The 18,568-nt window shown below is 35.5% G+C and overlaps 1 protein-coding gene across 1 annotated transcript in view; it reads right to left on the bottom strand.

Annotated features, from left to right (window-relative positions):
• The window catches only part of LOC136809728 (protein MON2 homolog), a 42,493-nt gene extending 25,492 nt beyond the window's left edge, over nt 1-17,001 (bottom strand). The window contains exons 1-19 of the mRNA XM_067066275.1: nt 16,830-17,001; nt 16,359-16,431; nt 15,534-15,658; nt 15,283-15,414; nt 14,662-14,791; nt 14,344-14,429; nt 11,962-12,087; nt 11,510-11,698; nt 9,216-9,340; nt 8,162-8,422; nt 7,474-7,670; nt 6,580-6,633; nt 6,274-6,355; nt 5,573-5,691; nt 3,867-4,000; nt 3,277-3,462; nt 1,096-1,257; nt 796-897; nt 282-392 (exon numbers count right to left, since the gene is read on the bottom strand). Coding sequence (XP_066922376.1) covers nt 282-392; nt 796-897; nt 1,096-1,257; nt 3,277-3,462; nt 3,867-4,000; nt 5,573-5,691; nt 6,274-6,355; nt 6,580-6,633; nt 7,474-7,670; nt 8,162-8,422; nt 9,216-9,340; nt 11,510-11,698; nt 11,962-12,087; nt 14,344-14,429; nt 14,662-14,791; nt 15,283-15,414; nt 15,534-15,658; nt 16,359-16,431; nt 16,830-16,928 — 2,493 coding nt within the window. The 5' untranslated portion in view covers nt 16,929-17,001. The remainder of the gene's footprint in view (nt 1-281; nt 393-795; nt 898-1,095; nt 1,258-3,276; nt 3,463-3,866; nt 4,001-5,572; nt 5,692-6,273; nt 6,356-6,579; nt 6,634-7,473; nt 7,671-8,161; nt 8,423-9,215; nt 9,341-11,509; nt 11,699-11,961; nt 12,088-14,343; nt 14,430-14,661; nt 14,792-15,282; nt 15,415-15,533; nt 15,659-16,358; nt 16,432-16,829) is intronic.
• Between the last annotated feature and the right edge of the window lie 1,567 nt (nt 17,002-18,568).

Here is an 18,568-nt window from a genome sequence, read left to right as displayed (position 1 = left end):
AGGTAAGATAAAAATCCATCTGTAATTCTCACAGCTCATCATATCAGTGTACACGTTTTATTTATAAGAACAAACTATATGAGAGCATAAGACTTCGATGGGTAAATTATTGGGAGCAAGTTAAGATCATTCGAAGGCTTCGTAGACTCTAAAACACAAGAATACTCACAAAATGGTGAAATTAATAACATTTTAAGAACATTTCTAGGCTTTAAAATTCAAAGTGTAAAAAACTTTGGACGTTTTTATAATGTGTATTGAGAAATCGTGATTTTACTTACCAGATCTTCAGAGAACGGTGGTTTGTGGTCGTAAAATGTTGCACGTTTGATTAACGTCGTTAAAACATCACCGGCCCATTCACGTAAACGGCTGTGTGGTTGCTGACAAACCTGAAACAACAAAATAACGGCAGGTTTAAAAAAATTGGCTGTTTTTAAATCAAAGTGAGTTAGTTTCGCAAAAAATGATTCTCAAACTATAGTAGGTGGTTTTAACTTTAAGAAAATCCCAAACGAGAGAAGTGTAGTGATATGATGTCAACGAAAATCCTAGTTGAAATAAAAAAAAACACTCATCGGAGGCTCACATTGGAGAGGGAGTTGTTTTATACTGGCGACTTGTATATTAAATCAAAAAGATGTTTTGCAATCCAAGACACAGAGCAAAATCAAAAACTTCACCCGTGGCCAAGAGTCATTTTTGCCCAGCTAACTAATTACAGCACCCTTTCCATCGCCAATTTCCTAATAGATAGATAATTAATGGTAGATAAGAAATGTAATCGAAACTGACCTCCAGTAGATGATTAGTGAGCGGTCGCCACAGAACACGCAACCTATGAATATTCACCAGGCCTGTCTCCAACATCTTCGCTACTGCAAACAAACAAGGTTCCTGGTGATGATAAAAAGTTAAAAAAATTAAAAAAAAAAATCAGATCAGGTACCATATGTTACACTCCTAATGTGATGTTTTACGATTGAAAAATGACATGTTCAAAATGTATGAAAAATGTATGACCAAAATAACACGCAGCTCAGCTATCCATATACCCATATTGCATATTATCCGCACTGCGTCCGATCCCCTTACCTTATTCTGAGTAGCGTATTCCATATCTTCGGTGGACAGGCGGCACAGCGCGTCCACCAAGTGATGTAAGCTGACGTCGTCTAAAACTTTGGAACTTTCGAAGAGTTGTGATAACATGGTTGAAAGGACAGGAATGTCAGCCATCATGGATTGACTAATCACCTAGGTGAAAGAACACGACAGACTTGTCAGACTTTTGAAATGGACGGAATCAGAGTGGAATCTAGAGATGAATCATCGACCTTTCTAAAGCAAGTACAAGCGAATTTAAGTTGACGCCGCTTTTGGGAAGACCGATTTATCTAGCGCTTTCTTTGTTTTCACGAGGAATATTTTCGAAATCTGGCGATAGATGTTACTGTCGATCTGGCGTACGTGTGAAAACCACGCGGGACACGCTTTTCGGATGGTAAATTAGTGGCTTCGTTTAAAAACTTAATGTGTGGAATCTCCATAATTCGAACTGAAACATGTGATCAGTCCAGCTTTCATGTAAAATCCCATTAAAAATGTTTTTTTGGTACAGGCTATAAATTTACTTGATTTACCTTTTGAAGTATAAAATATAGCGCAAATTTAGATCTTGATTGAAATTTGCCCCTCATCACTCACCCAAATTTTTAAAATAAGATTTTTAAATACGGTTTTTTATAGTTCTTTCTTATAAAAGATACGTGTATCGGGCGATAACCGTCAAGCTAAAGGACCTGTTTTTTTTTCACGTAAGCCAGTGCCAACATAATTGGATTTCATCAAGATAAGCTATGGACCATTAAGGAGATAAAGTCTTACGTGATAGAGATACCAGACTTTTATCCAACATATGGGAAAATCTTTTATAACCATTTTATTGTCTTTTATTAGTATATGTAATCACACGATGACGAGTGCAATTCGAGAATAATTGCACGAGTGATATTTTGTTATTAATTTTCCGAGTCCGAAAGGACGAGGAAAATTCGAAACAAAAAAATCACGAGTGCAATTTTCGAATTGTACGAGTTATTATGTGATTACGAGCTAATCGCACAATTTTTTTCACTACTTTTTCCCCATTAGGAAAGTAAATTACACTAAAAGTTTTACACTTTTCTCTTCTCCCTTATGTTTTTCTTTTATTGTTTGCCTAAAGATTTTCTTTCTCATAAAAAAATGAATTTCGAATGCAATTAAAACGTTCGATAAAAAATGTAAGAAAAATGTAAGAAAAACATTAAAATCAATTTTGTAAACATTGGCGTGTCATTGAAGAGTGTGATTAACGATTAATTGCTCTCTACAGGATGCAATTAACGATTAATTCCTCTCTTTGGAGGCGCGCCAAAAAACATCGTGCGATTAATGATTTTATTGTTTATAAGAATAACTTAATTAATTTTTTATCTAGGGAATAAAAATAATTTTTTAATCAAATGTCTGAAGATGCTAGATGTTATATGATAGTTTTTTTTTATGAGTTTTGTCAGATCTGAAGATGCTCTACCATAGAGTAGAGAGAAAATTTATCAATCAATAAATAAATTTTTGTTGTTTCTTGCCTGTGACCCATCCAAAAATTCAAGTCTTAATAATGGAAAGGCAATCACTGAAGAGTTTTATACCAGAATTGATATTCCGTTTGAAGAAGATTCCTTCAATTAGCTTAAAAACTATTCTTGACCCTGCTTTTCCTACTCTCTGTGTCTGTATGTTCGAGTTAAAGGAACCTGGCCCAAACCTGAACAGTAGCCGCAGGTAACATGGGACACAAATTCACATGAGGAAATCGTTCTAACTAAATAAACTATGAAATATAAAAACATGCTGATTGCAGATCCCTTATTAGTGTATTTCAATTTTTCATATGAAATGTAAGATTTTTAATTAGTGAAATTAGGGGAATTGGGTACCACAACTCTGATACAAGAGTGTGGGTGATATGCCAGACATTGTGGTGTGTGGTGTCACTCATCCCGTTCTACGCCTGCGACGAGCTTTATGCTCTTCCGCGTAGTTCGAGTGTCATCACTATGCATCTGTGTCTCGCGTGCACAGAAGCAGCGGTGTCTGGACAGCACTATGCATTCCGACTTGAAAAAGGAGAAATTCCTACTTCGTAAAGGAGTAAGACCCATTCCCCAATTGGGAGGGCTCATATCATAATTAGTGAAAAGGATCTTGATAGAAGCATCACGCACTCACCAAGTTGGGAATCTCGTTTGCTTTCGCTGTTTTATTTGTTCCACCAGAAGATAGCTTCAATCCAAGAATTTGCGTCAAATGTTGTAGTGTAACAAGGGTCATATACCATGCCGTTCCAAGGATGCCACCATGACAGTGCGCTAGGTTTAATAAAGCACGCATGCATTGAATATTTTTGACTGTCATCTAAAAGAAAACAGTGTTATACATTATAGTTATTAAGAAAAGGTTAATGAGTCAGAGAGGTCGTTCTTAGGCAAACGGGGGATACGGGCCTTAGTGTTGAACTAATTGGGATTCAGCCGAGGGTTGCAAAAGTTCTTGTAAGGGTCGCCAATATCACCGAAAATATTTCTTAAAATATAAAACATAAATAAAATAAAATATGTCTTGCTCCTCGAACATTTTTGAGAAATATTTCATTGAATGTCCTAGCGAGGATTTTACAAATAATTCGGCTTTTATTCTAAGTGTGAAAAGTCAGGCAGCACTTCCTGTCAACCATCATAAGTCCTTACATTCTTATAACAGAGGAGTACTACTCCCGCAGAGTACATAAAGATTTGCATATAAGGTTGAAAGAGACTTACCACTATGCTATGTCCATTCATTTGATCTTCCTTCTTGTCAACACTGGTAGTGCTATCTGATGACAATGTCTTGGAAAGTGATTCTTTTTGCTGCACCACTGATAAATTGTTGGCGTAATAGTTCACCGGCAGCGCTATGATAAGAAAGTAAGAAATCGTAGGTAGATACTGTAGATCTGGATATGATATAGACAAGTAATCAACAACTTTTAGAAGTCCTTCGTTTGTTTTCCCAGGGGACTGCGGCCAGCCAGGTCGGAATATTGGACGGAGTGGGGATTCGAATTGCTAACCCCTGGTTAGAGATGCTAACCCTAGAGAGGCTGGCGTCTTAACCGCTGGGCCATCACTCCATCAGTGTAAAATATTTTTTTTGATAGATCAAAGTCATCTTACTTCAAATTGTGCTGTGATTCAAGAAAATTTGTCCAAATTAGGTAAGAAGTTGGCGGAGAGCGAAAAGATTAAACCACTAAAATTTCAAGAGCGCATTTACCGATAAAAGCTCTATAAAGATGATTTTCTCTAAACCGAAACATGTCATTTACAATGTTTTTATCCTGCCTGGTATTCAATTATAAATCAATTACGCTTTTAAAATATGCCTACAAGAAAATCCAGCCTGACAAAGCTACCCCATTTTTGTGAGTTTTTCGAAAGTGGTACCCACAAAGCAAGCAAAGAAGCCACTTCCCATAAATGTCAAACGGCGCTACATCACAAGTGTTCAAGGAAATGTAGATCTAGAGCTCTCAATGTATTAAACCGAAATCTAGACTGGAGTCGTTTATAAGGCGTGTAATACAGTAGTATAGGCGTTATATGATAATACGATTATTGTTACGGGATTTAGTTTGTATAATCTATAAACTAAAGTCTATTCACGATAAGTGTGCACTCTTTTTTCTTTTACCTATAACTTTTGAATGAATTCTTCAATCTTTATAAATTTGGTATCATTGGAAAGATATTAGTAAGTGGAACAATTTGAAATAAAAAAATCTTTAAAAAAATTCTAAAAATGAAGATGAAAATGAAGAAGAAAAAAAGAAAGATCTTGTAGAAAAATGCTATAACTTTCATTTTTACTGGAGAGATTTTTTGATCTTAGGAGATCATCACTGTGAAGAAATTTCATTAAAATATTTATTCAATATAAAGTTATGATACAAAGTTAATAAAAGTGATTGACCCCAAAAAACAGCAAAAAACTGCAGAAAACAGCGTTTTTAGACGTCAATCAGCTTATAACTTTGTTTGATATCTTTTGACTGAATGATTATTTTTGAGAATTTTTTTCACAGTGATGACGTTCGATGATCGAGGATTCACTTCAGCGAAAATGATAGTTATAGCACTTTTCTACAAGATCTTCCTTTTTTTCTTCTTCATTTTCATCTTCATTTTTAGAATTTTTTTAAAGATTTTTTTATCTCAAATTGTTCCACTCGCTAATATCTTTCCACTGATACCAAATTTATAAAGATTGATGAATTCCTTCAATAGTTATAGGTAAAAGAAAAAAGAGTGCACACTTATCGTGAATAGACTTTAATTACTTTTTGCTGTATTTCTACTATGTCCGATTTGGTGGTCTAGCCTGCTCTAGTTTGGTTCAACTTTCAAAAAGCTCCAATCAAAAGATTCTGGTTGGTCGAGATTAAAAAACTGTTTGCAAGGGTTTATATAGAGCTCAGTGAACTTACCTGATTTACAAATACACGAGATGAATTGATCTCGGTCGTTGGTTCGATCTAACTGTCCACATACACTAGCAAATGTCTGCAATCCTTTTAACACGTGGTCCGTCGCTACCTCGTCTGTACTGTAATGGATAGATAAGAGACAAAGAAATACATATCAATGAAAGTTGTCGTGTACACAATGGACAGTTCCAGGCTTTTAGGCCTTACTCTTGGTCTATAGGCACTGCCATAGGTGGCCACTAGTGGCCCCCACCGGGAATTTGCTTTTTATACATAATATAATTTTTTAACAAAAGAAGTTTATCAATAGAGATTTCAAAAAAAATAATGTTGAAAACAGAGCTGATTAGCTTAGGTCTCGAAACTCTCTATTGTTTTATTAAAGCCTCAGTGCGCATGCGATGTATCCGGAAAAATACAATATTCAAAACAAGAGCAGTGCACATATCCCGAAGAGTAGGAGTTTTACGCTCGAAAGGAAGGAAGATATCACGTAGCCTATGACAGTTGCTTCACTATTCTTTATAATTCTCCACTAAGCCCCATCTAACCAAGTAGACAGAGATTTAAAAGTTCAAATTTTGAATCGGAGCATTCGGCGGGAGGTTCCCACAATAACAAAATATGTGTATAACCGCCGCGTAAATTTTTTGATTACGCCCACGGTGTAAGGAGAACCGCTCAAAATGATAACTACTAACCATGTTTCAAGGAGAAGCGAGAGTGTAGAGAGCAAGTCTGACCAACTGTGATCGATCATTTTATTCCATACTTTCGTCATGTCTAAAAGCAAGAGAAATTATGTTCAGAAGTAACAAGAAAAAATCTACAATCCAAAAAGACTCCTAATTTACTTTACTCAACTTACCGTCACCAAAAGTTGCCAAAAGGGTTCTATCAAAGATTAGCTCAAGTCCATTACTCACTTGGAAGATTAGACACGCGTTATGGGTTGGGTTGAGGCGGGTTGAAGAGGGCGGGGTCAAAAGAATTTGAAAGAGCATCACCTTCGTCTTGGACGTCAAGTGGTTGATTGTGTTTGAAAGCTTCTGAACCAAGTCCTATAAGTACAAAAGTAAAACTCCTCAGATTAATTAGAATCATTGAATGTCTCTGTCGATTTGAATGTTTTATATTCAACTTTAAACTCATTCTCAATTGCTATCTTTTTAGACGTCACTTTTCACTCTTCGCTCGACTTTCGCTTGTGGTTTATTTTCTATTCCTAAATGAGCGTTATACGTCAATGAAATATAGATAGTCATAGCCTGTACCAGACGGACATGAACACGTTAAAAACTAACATAGAAATAAACAAAATCGAGTTTAAGGATTGATATGACTGCCACTTCATGAAAATAAATTTATATCCATTCTATGAGTAAATTTAAGCATGCCGTATCCTCAGAGAGTACTTTATCTTCCTCACGAACTTTATAAGCAGACATTAAATCTCAAACAGAAAAACCAAACAAAACACAAACAAAAGTCAGACTAAAGGCTGTAAATGGATGCAAGATTTTGTTCTACAGCTTGGAGAATTTCATAGATTCACCTTAAAATTGGCGTGTGTAAAGCTTAAGGTTGAGATTAATAAAACCGTTTTTCCATCGAGCTTATTTTCCGCCCGGTATGTATGAACTTTTCTGGCGATATGCACGCAATAACTTCACTTTATAACTGATGTCAATTGCTTTAGTGATTGACTTTTTTTTTAAGCTGAGCTGAGACTTGAATCTGGTTTATTGTGCGCGCAAGTCTGCGCAAGTCAAAGTTTTTCATCTTAGTTGGCGTCAAAAATACACACTGCGAATGCGTTTTACTGACAAGTCCAGCCCGCGCAAAAATTAGGCAAACCGGCGGAAAATATTTCTATTAATGTAAGACAAAGAAGCAATAACCTGTTTTATCAGTGTGTTTGACATTCTCCACCAGATAATCTCCGTTCTCAATATCCTTCTTCTTCTTCTTGGAGATGCGATCCAAGATCAAAACATCGAGAGCTTGGCAGATCTCTACCACGCATAAAAACACCATATGCATGGCGTAAGATTCGGAAACATTCACACCTTCGTTTTTGTGTTCAAGTTGTTCAAGGCTGTTGAAAGAAATGAAACATTGGTTATGGGAGTGAGTAAGTCCGAAGGGGCTTCTCTTTTGATACCTATCCTCCTGAAGGTAGGGAAGGGTGCCACTCTTTCTCCCTAGATTGTTCCATTTCACCTTTCTTTTTAATTGCTAAGCATTAAGCAGAGAAGTGTGAAGAATCGATTTTGAATCTTTGATATGACCCAGCTGATGATATAAGCGACAACCTTGCGCACCGTCGCCGAGTGCTCTTTTACCTTTACCTACGATTCTCTGGTACCATAATTACGTGTGATGAACGTATTCAGCAAAAATTGAAAGAGGGTTATAGTGGAAACTGGTTTCTCTCAATGGAACGAAGACCTTGGTTACAATTTTCGTAAATCTAGCATTAATTTATCAATATTTGTACAGGAAAAGGAATATCGGGTTCGTTTAAAGAGCCAAAATAATTATATTCTGTGCTGTGAAATTCAAGAAAAAAAATATCTTTCAACTTACTATATGGGTTTGATATTTGTTTGCGATACGTTTGGTACAGGAATCCATTGTCCTCTGTACAAGAAACCTGATTGCGTGGGAGCTTTCTCACTGATGGGCGAGGATGGGCCAGCACCAGGACTAATATTACCAGAGGCTGATGAATAAACTTGTGACATTTCTCTGGCCAACATTGAGTTGACGAATTTGTGTAAAGCTTCACAAATCTCTTTGAATACTTTTGTAGAATGTTCTTGCATATCGTAGAATTGACAAAACGACCTAAAATAAAAAATAGTATGTACCGGGTGACCCACGAAAAAGTTCAGACGTTTACCGACATCTTGAGGCCGAACAAATGTCCCAAAGTGCTTGGAGTTTTGGTATTTAGAAAGTAGATACCCTAACTAAAAAATTTGAGCTATCACTTTTTAAATTTAACCAACTTGTTCTCTACTTATGAGCTTTTAAAGTCAAAATTCACTTTTCAGAAAGTGTAAAAACACGTAAAAAAGAGGTATTAAATTTATGCAATCAATTAGAAAACCACTGACAAATTGACTTATTAAACGAGTTTTATGACATTAATAATTAATAAAAACACCTTTAAAAGTAATTTTTGTTTAACACAAGACTAGTTTTTATAAAAATTGGCGCTTTTGTAGATTTTTCAGATTTTTTTCAAAAACTGTATATCAAAAACGTCTAAAAATACCAAATTTAATACCCCTTTTTTACGTGTTTTTTACACTTTCCGAAAAGTGAATTTTGACTTTAAAAGCTCATAAGTAGAGAACAAATTGGTCAAATTTAAAAAGTGATAGCTCAAATTTTAAGTTAGGATATCTACTTTCTAAATATCTAAACTCCAAGCACTTTGGGACATTTGTTCGGCCTCAAGACGTCGAGAAACGTCTGAACTTTTTCGTGGGTCACCCGGTAAATAACCTTTCTCTGCACAAGAGTGCTCAATACTTAAGTAGAGCTTGTTACATAAAGATTAAAAAACGGTATATTTCTTTTCAATGCTTTAAGTTTTTTGCTTACGCATTCATCAGTTGATTATAATAACTACCTCAATATCTGTGGCTGGGAACATAAATTATGCAAAACTTCTAAAGCGAGTGCTCTTTGCCAGAATGGTTTGTCATTATCCAAGAATTTCACCAGTAACGATAAGAAGATTTCACACTCTGTGACCTAAAGAACAACATGTTTTATTACACGTTAACAGAATACTGTACTGACTTTTATTAAAGGGAGCATGGAAGTATTTTCAAATTTTATACAAACTTTAAGGTGTGTACTACAAAATCAATAAACCAGCTGCGCTGGAAGGTCAGCCCAATAAGCTTAAAACGACGATTAGAAGGACGTACAATCAAGAAACCTAATTCGTTGTTAAAGTCAATGAGGTTTAAAAGCTCATTTTGGCTGAAACTTCAGACGAAAAAATGTTTAACACAAAGTTGGATTTGTCCAAAAGTGGACATGGGATAGATTTTGGAATTTCACCTTTGGGGGGGGGGTACTAGGTTTAAGAGGTGACGGGGTGTCCGAGCAGAAAGTCGACCCTTTGAGAGACAAAATTTTGATGATTTTGGGACCCTTTGAGAGACTTTCCTAAAATTTTGGTAGATTTTTTCCAAATTTCGGTTTGATTTTCACCAAATTTTGGTCAAAACTTCTGGGAATCGTGTCCTTTTTAGAGAAAAATTTTCGATTTTCGTGATTTTGGGACCCTTTTAGAGACTAACTTATGAATTTGTACCCCTCTGAGAGACTTTTCAGGCCTGAAAAAAGGTACCCTTATGGTTCGCATCCATTTTGCCTAAGTAAACCCCCCGGGAAATTTCACCTAAATCTGTTCGTTAGAATGTCTTAAACCTGTTCGTTATTCTCTGAGAAAGTATATCCGAGGCGGTCGCTTTAGATGTTCACTGTTCACTGCAGCTTTCGTCACATTTGTCAGATTGATTTAAATGACGTGTTGAACTAAGTAAGCCCCTAGTATAATGTGAATGAGTGCATTTTATATTGAGGAAGCTGCGTCGAAAATTCCGTCCAGTTTCGATAACTCAATCAAAAGTTATGATGATTCCAAGTTTCTGTTAATGTTACGCCACACTTTGACGTTCATTTCTCTGCTTTCCTACACACAAAAACTCTCTCCAGACAAGAAAGCCTCAAAACCAATCATAAAAAAACTTTCTTTTATCGACCGCCGGAGGCGGTTTCTTTCATAGTGGTACGCTAATCTCGTTTTGCCTTGGCTCATTACTTTGTCTACCATTTACTTTCGGTTTTTTTAACTAGATTTAGATTACCCAGGTGTTTCTCTTTTTTTTTCCTGAATGTCTTTTATTCGTAATTGAATAATCGAGACGTGAAAAATGACTATATTGTAATCTGTTATCAATGAATAATCTAAAATGTACTGGAGATGACATGTAGGCGTTAACAATCTGCGCGCGCTCGCCGTGCGTGATGCGTGAAGGAAGGCGGTCGTTTCAGTGTGGTTTAGATCCACACTGTGACCTAGTACTGTCTATTTATTTACAATGCATTAGCTTCTTTCAATTTAATGAATAAACAAAAAAATTTCATTTTTACTACTTTCTTCTTTTATATAGTGTTCTTTTATTATTCTCATATTATGCGCAAATCGTAATAAATGAAGTGACGTGTTTCTTTTCTCTCCCAATAGAAAATATTTTTCGCGCCAAAGTTTTACCGATAACTTGTTTTCCGAAAATAATCCGAAATCGGATTTTTTTTTTGCCGTCTTATGATGGTGATGGAAGAAGAAGAAAATTTTACCTATTTGAATGCTCAGCTTAGGCTGACCAAAAAACATGCATAAAAGTCAAAGAAAAACCAAAACTGACTTTGTTTGTACCATTGGGGCTGGACCTTTTAAAATGGCAAATGAATTTTATTTTTTGGGGTCAGCAGGTCGGATGACGGCAAACCAACATCTTTTTTAAAGTCCAGCCTGGTGTAAAAACGTTGCTTTTGAGGAGATTCACGTGGGCTTGACGGTTTTTAAAATTTAGTTAGTTTTCAAGGCTTTGAGAACCAGAAAAACAACATTGATTGACCAAGTTCGAATTCAGTGGTAGTCTCTCCCGTCGGGTTCAACACATAATGATGCTAATCATATCGCAAAACACTTGCAAAAGAAAAGAAGACAATATCTTAATCCAATCGATAAGATATCCACCGTCCATTAAAACGACTGACACTTGATTTCCAGCATGATGGATACTTTGATGATCATTTCTTGCACTAGTTATGTCTTCATTGAAAGATATTTTCAATAGTGACGTGACTAGGTCATATCATTTATTGCAAAAACAAACCACTCACCAGTAAAGAATAGAACTGTTTGATGAGAACAGACACCACACGAAGCAATCGTACTGACACTGAGAACACAGGCTTCTCAATGATAGTTGGCGTGTTCTGACCACCCTGTTTGTACTTGATGTTAGGTGAGAACAGTTTGATAATCAGTGGACACACTCTCTCCTTCAATAGGAAACTGAATTCCGGATGCTGCGTGGAAAAGGAATACAAAATAAAAATAAAAATTTAGTGGATTTATAAGGAAACTTCTTTTCTGTTCAAAGCTCTTGTACTTGTTCTGTGAATAAGAAAAGGGAATCGAAAACAATGATGTCGACTAAGTAATTATAATTCAAAAACCATGGTAAAATAAGCTAGCCTGACGAGGGCTTCTTCATCCCAATCCATTGGACACTTAACACTGCTGGCTGGCTTTAATATTGCCAACATCTTTTCAACTAGAAATTACTTACATCAAGGAAAGCTTTAGGGTAATGTCTCAGTATAGATTCCATCAACTCTAAACCGAATGTTCTGGTCATTGTTTTCATTCCTTGCAACCAATAAGGATTATCTCCATTTGTCAGCTGGCATAAATCCTAAACAAATAAATATATGACCATGACAATACAAAACAATGTTGATATAATTTAGCAGCATCAATACCACCCTAATGTAGTTGTATAGCCTTAACAAGATGCTATTTGCATTTTTTTCACAGAATTACAGAGCACCAATCCTTCTCGATAACTTCATTTTCATCTCTTATGTAAGCGGGCCCTTTGCTTTTCGGACCTACCTCCGGGTAGCCGGTGGAGGTCCTTTAAATTAACCCATGTCCGTTCGTTCGTCCGTTCGTCTGTTGCCACCTTTTCTCAGGATTGGCTCATTAGTCTTTTCTGAATTTTGGCACAAAGGCGAAAATGCGAAATGGCAAAGGCCAAAATGTGACGCAGCCTGATTTTCGAGAAAAAAAATTAATATGCCGGAAAAACTTGGCATTTTCTCGAGATTTAATCATTAGTTTTTTTTGATTTTTTGCTCAAAGATGCGTATTAACAATGCCCAAAACATGGCCGAGGTCGATTTTTGAGAAAAACTTTTTTCCAGCAGAAAATGCCCCGGAAAATGCCGAAAACATGCCGGAAATCGCCGTTTTTCTAGATTTTCATTGGACTTTTTCCTTATAATTGGTTGTTTTTTCATTCAAAAACATTATTAATAGCAATGCCCACCATCAAGCATAATTCAATTTACAATAAAATTGATTTTTGAAGCCGGAACTATTTAAAAATCGCCGGAACAACCTATTTTCGCCGGAAAGACAGTATTTCTTGAATTTCTCGAGCTGTACTTTATATTTTTTTATGAAATTTTGCACACTGATGCAAAATGACAATACCTAAAATTTGGCATTGGCCTGATTTTCCCGGAAAACACATTTTTTCATTGGCATTTTCTCGAGATTTTATCATTAGTTATTTTTGATTTTTTGCTCAAAGATGCGTATTAACAATGCCCAAAACATGGCCGAGGTCGATTTTTGAGAAAAACTTTTTTCCAGCAGAAAATGCCCCGGAAAATGCCGAAAACATGCCGGAAATCACCGTTTTTCTAGATTTTCATTGGACTTTTTCCTTATAATTGGTTGTTTTTCATTCAAAAACATTATTAATAGCAATGCCCACCATCAAGCATAATTCAATTTACAATAAAATTGATTTTTGAAGCCGGAACTATTTAAAAATCGCCGGAACAACCTATTTTCGCCGGAAAGACAGTATTTCTTGAATTTCTCGAGCTGTACTTTATATTTTTTTATGAAATTTTGCACACTGATGCAAAATGACAATACCTAAAATTTGGCATTGGCCTGATTTTCCCGGAAAACACATTTTTTCATTGGCATTTTCTCGAGATTTTATCATTAGTTATTTTTGATTTTTTGCTCAAAGATGCGTATTAACAATGCCCAAAACATGGCCGAGGTCGATTTTTGAGAAAAACTTTTTTCCAGCAGAAAATGCCCCGGAAAATGCCGAAAACATGCCGGAATCACCGTTTTTCTAGATTTTTCATTGGACTTGTTTTCCTTATAATTGGTTGTTTTTCATTCAAAAACATTATTAATAGCAATGCCCACCATCAAGCATAATTCAATTTACAATAAAATTGATTTTTGAAGCCGGAACTATTTAAAAATCGCCGGAACAACCTATTTTCGCCGGAAAGACAGTATTTCTTGAATTTCTCGAGCTGTACTTTATATTTTTTTATGAAATTTTGCACACTGATGCAAAATGACAATACCTAAAATTTGGCATTGGCCTGATTTTCCCGGAAAACACATTTTTTCATTGGCATTTTCTCGAGATTTTATCATTAGTTTTTTCTGATTTTTTGCAGAAAGATGCGTATTCGCAGCACTCAAAATATGGCTGAGTTCGATTTTTGAGAAATTTTTTTCCGGTTGAAAATGCCGGAAATCGCCATGTTTGCATATTTTTTCCTTATATTTCTATGTTTTTTACACAATACATTATTGATAACAATGCTCACCATCAAGCATGATTCAATTGTCAATAAAACTGATTTTTGCGACCAGAACTTTCTATTTATTTTTTCCCTACAACCCTTCCCTCTCCCCCCATCAACAATCAATGATGAATTTATTGCATTTTCGCTTAACGCTATATTTTCTGACTGATTTTTTTCATTTTTCTCCTCGCATTGCTATCTAACTTTCATCATCAGGTAGGTCCATTCAGCATCTAGCTTGTAAAATTTTATTTAATGAAGGGTACCAATAATAATTACAAAATAGAGGGGAGCAAAAATTGAGGTCAGATATTTACTTGAAACAGTAGATAGGCATCTTGAGCTCTTGAACGGAGTGTTTTGGGACATTTGACATGATAGGAAGCTACTGTTGTATCGTCAGCTAAAATGAATTCGAAAGAATATATCATTAATCGGCTGCACTCTTTATTGTGTTGAAGAGCTTAGAGCTTCATAGAATTCACCTCCCCCCCACTTAGCTTAGGAGGGGGGGCTGTACTTTAGAAAAATACTGGGGCTAGTTTGCTAGGGGGCTGAGTGTTGAGTAATAGAAGTGGGGGTAGAGGTTTCCATAAAATCTAGTCAGGCTCTTCCCTCTGTATGGGTTTAGCTACCTTTGGGTTTTTTATCTTCTTCAATCATTCGGTCAATAACAACAGCCACTCCTTGTCTGATGGCTGCCGAGGCTGTGTTGCTGGTTGTTCCGTCAGTACTGAAGTAAAGCTTGAAGCATAACACTAACGTCTGCAAAATAAAGAGAAAACGCAAGGGATTAGCTTGAGTATTTTGACGTCAATTAAAGATACTTTGATCTTCAGCTGGTTTGAGAGGCTGATGTGTGAATGAAAACAGGCTTGCAACGCAATTGTGTTCCAATCCCAAACACTTTCAAGGAGGGTGTAAGGTAAGCATGGTGAAACTCTCTACTTTAACCAATATCCACCACACTGGTGCTTTGATATTATGGCATAACAAATAAAAAATTGAGCAAGTATTGAATTAATCTAATCTGCATTAAAGTGGTTGAGAATGTTGAACGTCTAACTAAAACGTTTTTCATGCTATTTTTCAAGCCCTTTTAATGTCTGGTTATGATGTTGCCCCTCCTGAAATCCCTAAAATTTTGGTAAAAAAACACTCTTTTTAATGGGAAAACCACCTTTTTGGCTAACAAAGGACGCAGCCCTGCCTTTTATAAAATATGGTCTACTTTTACAATTAGATGTAAGACCAACCTGAGCAAGAGATTCTTTTTGAATGACGTGTGATGTTGTCATCATCACAATAATGGTCTGCAACACACGCAATGCTTCAATATCCTCATCTGCAAGTAGACTCAAGTGTGAGATCACCTTAGCCGCATGCGCCTATAAAGAATTTCAAATGAAGTTAATTAAAATTTTAAATTTAAATCTTAAGCCAAAAAGCAACAAGCATGGAGATCTAATTGAAAATTTTTAAAATACAAAACTTGATCATAACAAACCTCTGCGAGAGCTGCGGCAGATGCCAGTCGTTGAATGCAAGTCAGGCATGTGGGAATAATCTTCAAATACTTCGATTCCAAACCGTGAAAAATTGGGCTGTAGATTTCAGAACTTGTTCCCAAAACTGAAAATAGAAAACGTAAAAAACAAAACTTTGTCCAAAATGCACTTCTTCAATTGAGGTATATTTAGAAATAAGACATGAGGAATTATTTATAAGTTGATGTACCTATATGTAACCTGTGTATCATTGTCATCTTTTTTATGCTTACTAATAGTATTGATAATACACCCTGGCACTATCTGGTTTTAAAGTGTGTTGCAACAGGGTGCTCACCCATAGTTACAGGGTCTGTGCAAAAACCTTAACATAGAAAATTTTTAAATCCCCCATTTTATTAAACCAATAAAAAACGAAAGTTTTTAATGTTTCTTTTTGCAGCAATTCTTCATACAAAATTAAAATATTTAAGATTTTAATTCTTCTCTTGTTCAATGATTTTAAGGCCAAGAGCATAAAAAAGAAGGGCCAGTGAGAAATGTGGTAATCTTTTTGGTTGAAATCAAATTAACAGTCTAGGAACGAGCGTCCCAAAGCAGATGGTAAAAGAAACCACCTCCGTTTTTGTTGCAGATTTTGATACAAACTTCTCACATCTTACTTGTCCATGTGTTGTGACAACTTGTCAGAATTGCACTGTTGCAAATGGAAAGACAAAAGAGGTAAGGAAAGCCTAGTTTCTAATCCTGATATATGAGTTTTACTCTAGACTACCTGGAATACACAGGGAGAAAGTTGAGATATCCAGTTAAATTAAACAGACCTTCCATAGCATTTGTATCTCCATCTTTTGATGATGACAGCATCCGAAGACGTACAATACCAATATCCAAAGACTATTAACACAAAGAAAACATACATTAAATTATTTACATGTGTAAATTTAAATCCTTTATAATTATAAAGCAGAACAGATGTTTTAAAAACATTTTCAAAGAAAATCCATTCAATCAAAAAATATTACTTTAGATGTTTTTAACTGTTTGGTTGTTTTTCCTTGATATAATGGTAATTATAGCACAATACTAATTTTCTAACTGTTTACAAAAATGTTTATTTTCGATTAAAATTCTTTCAAAAGCTATTATTATCTTTCATCTTAAAAAGACAGCTTATTTGAGAACTTAAGTTCAAAAGTTACATAAAAATGTACGAAATCTCAAAAACACATATTCCGATTAACATCAATTATTGCTATATTGATCAGAGTGAAGTTCATTTAAAATGTCTTCACCTCTTTCAATTGAGGAAATTTTCTTTTACATTCATTATGTATTATCTTGAAGTCACCCAAGAGTGCTTCAATGAGCTTTGATGTCTTCTCAGAAAGCATTTTATTTTCTTCCTACACCCCATTCATTGATCTTTTTTATCTGAAAGCCATTCTATAAATGAAAATAAAATGAATTTAAATAACATTTTCCATTTCTCTTTCATCAGCTTAAACTGGAGTTGGCTGGAACTTAAATTTTTAATAAATCCAGAAAAGTGAGAGAATGTTTTGTAGAAAGTGGGAAGTTTTCAAAAAAAGGGAGGTTCATCTAGAAACAGGGATTTTTTCAAGCACTTTGAGCTACTACCGTTTTTGATATTTAGATTGAGTTTCAGATGTGTGACAACACGTGAACGAAGCGAGCCCGATTTTGAGTTGGGGGTCTTGGGGCGCTCTAAGACCCCCTAACCCCTTAATAAATGTTTTCCTACTGAATAATTCTATCTATTCATACTAAAGGCATCTCTTTCAGCATGATTGAAATATCCAGCTTAATAAAGTTTACAGACGTCATACTTACTGACCCTGTCAATATTTTTATCAAATAGTCCCTAGTGTACAGAGATGCCTTTAGATGGCATTAAAAGATGCAATTTGAAAGGAATCAGAATGGTATCTGATAACAATATGCAGTTGTGTTGAAGTTTTTATAAGATACTCACATAATTGGTTATTCAAAACAATAGAGATGACGCGTTCTTTAGAAAAATATAATGAAAGTTTTTGTTTGAATAGTTAACGACCAATCCAATGACAAAAATTCTTGTAAAATGTTCAACTTGACCCACAATATGAGAAAGGCACGGGAAAGGCATCCGTAAGCCACTTTTGTCAAGAAAATGACTGGTCATTTTCTTCTAGTATTTTGAGGACTTAAACGTTCTCTTCGGTGGAGAAAGCAGACAAACTCAATAACCCAGTTGAGTTTCATAACTCAATCTTGGATTGAGTATTTTTGCCGGTATACGGTAGTAAAAAAGTGCTTAGAAAAATCCCTGAGAAAGGGAGTGTTACGGCCTTAGCAAAGTTCTTAGATCACCCATCTTTCTAAATTTCTAGTTTTGCAGTCATGCACTGGGTTAAAACCCTAAAAATTTTCTTCACACTTTGCTCGCAATGTATTTCAACCAAATTTCAGAAGGGATACGGAGAATAAACTCAAAAGAACCTCACTTCAAGAATGAAAACACTATCATTTTAATTAATACTAGACGGTTCCCGTCGCCGCAAACGCTGGTTTAGCCTGTGCATCAAAAGCCCTTAGGATGATAAAGATGGTATTGCTGATGCTCTACCTTAAGTGGATAAATTTTGGCATGGATTTAATTTGGCGATTGGCCAAAATACGATTTTTGGCGGGGATTTAATTTGGCGATAGATCAATTTCGTAAAATTTGGCGATGATTTAATTTGGCGAATTGGAAATTTTGTCACACTGAAATGGGTGAAAATTACTCAAAAATATACTAAATAGTTGTGATCTTTCACACAATTCTCTTTTTGTTAAATTTGGCGGGAATTTAATCGGACGAATTGCCGAATTTTTGGCGAGGATTTAATTTCGCCAAATTCGCCAAATTTGATCCCCGCCAAAATTTATCCACTTAAGGTAGTTTTCATCAACCACAGGAGAATATTGAGTAGTTGGAAGATTTCTTATAAATACATCAAATTAAATGTGAGTAAACAGTAAACTGTCA

This window comes from Clytia hemisphaerica, unplaced genomic scaffold, assembly GCF_902728285.1.
Source record: "Clytia hemisphaerica strain Z4C2 unplaced genomic scaffold, Clytia hemisphaerica genome assembly, whole genome shotgun sequence".
NCBI classification, from domain to species: domain Eukaryota; kingdom Metazoa; phylum Cnidaria; class Hydrozoa; order Leptothecata; family Clytiidae; genus Clytia; species Clytia hemisphaerica.
The sequence above is the reverse complement of the archived record's forward strand: the minus strand, read 5'-3'. Positions and strand labels throughout refer to the sequence as shown.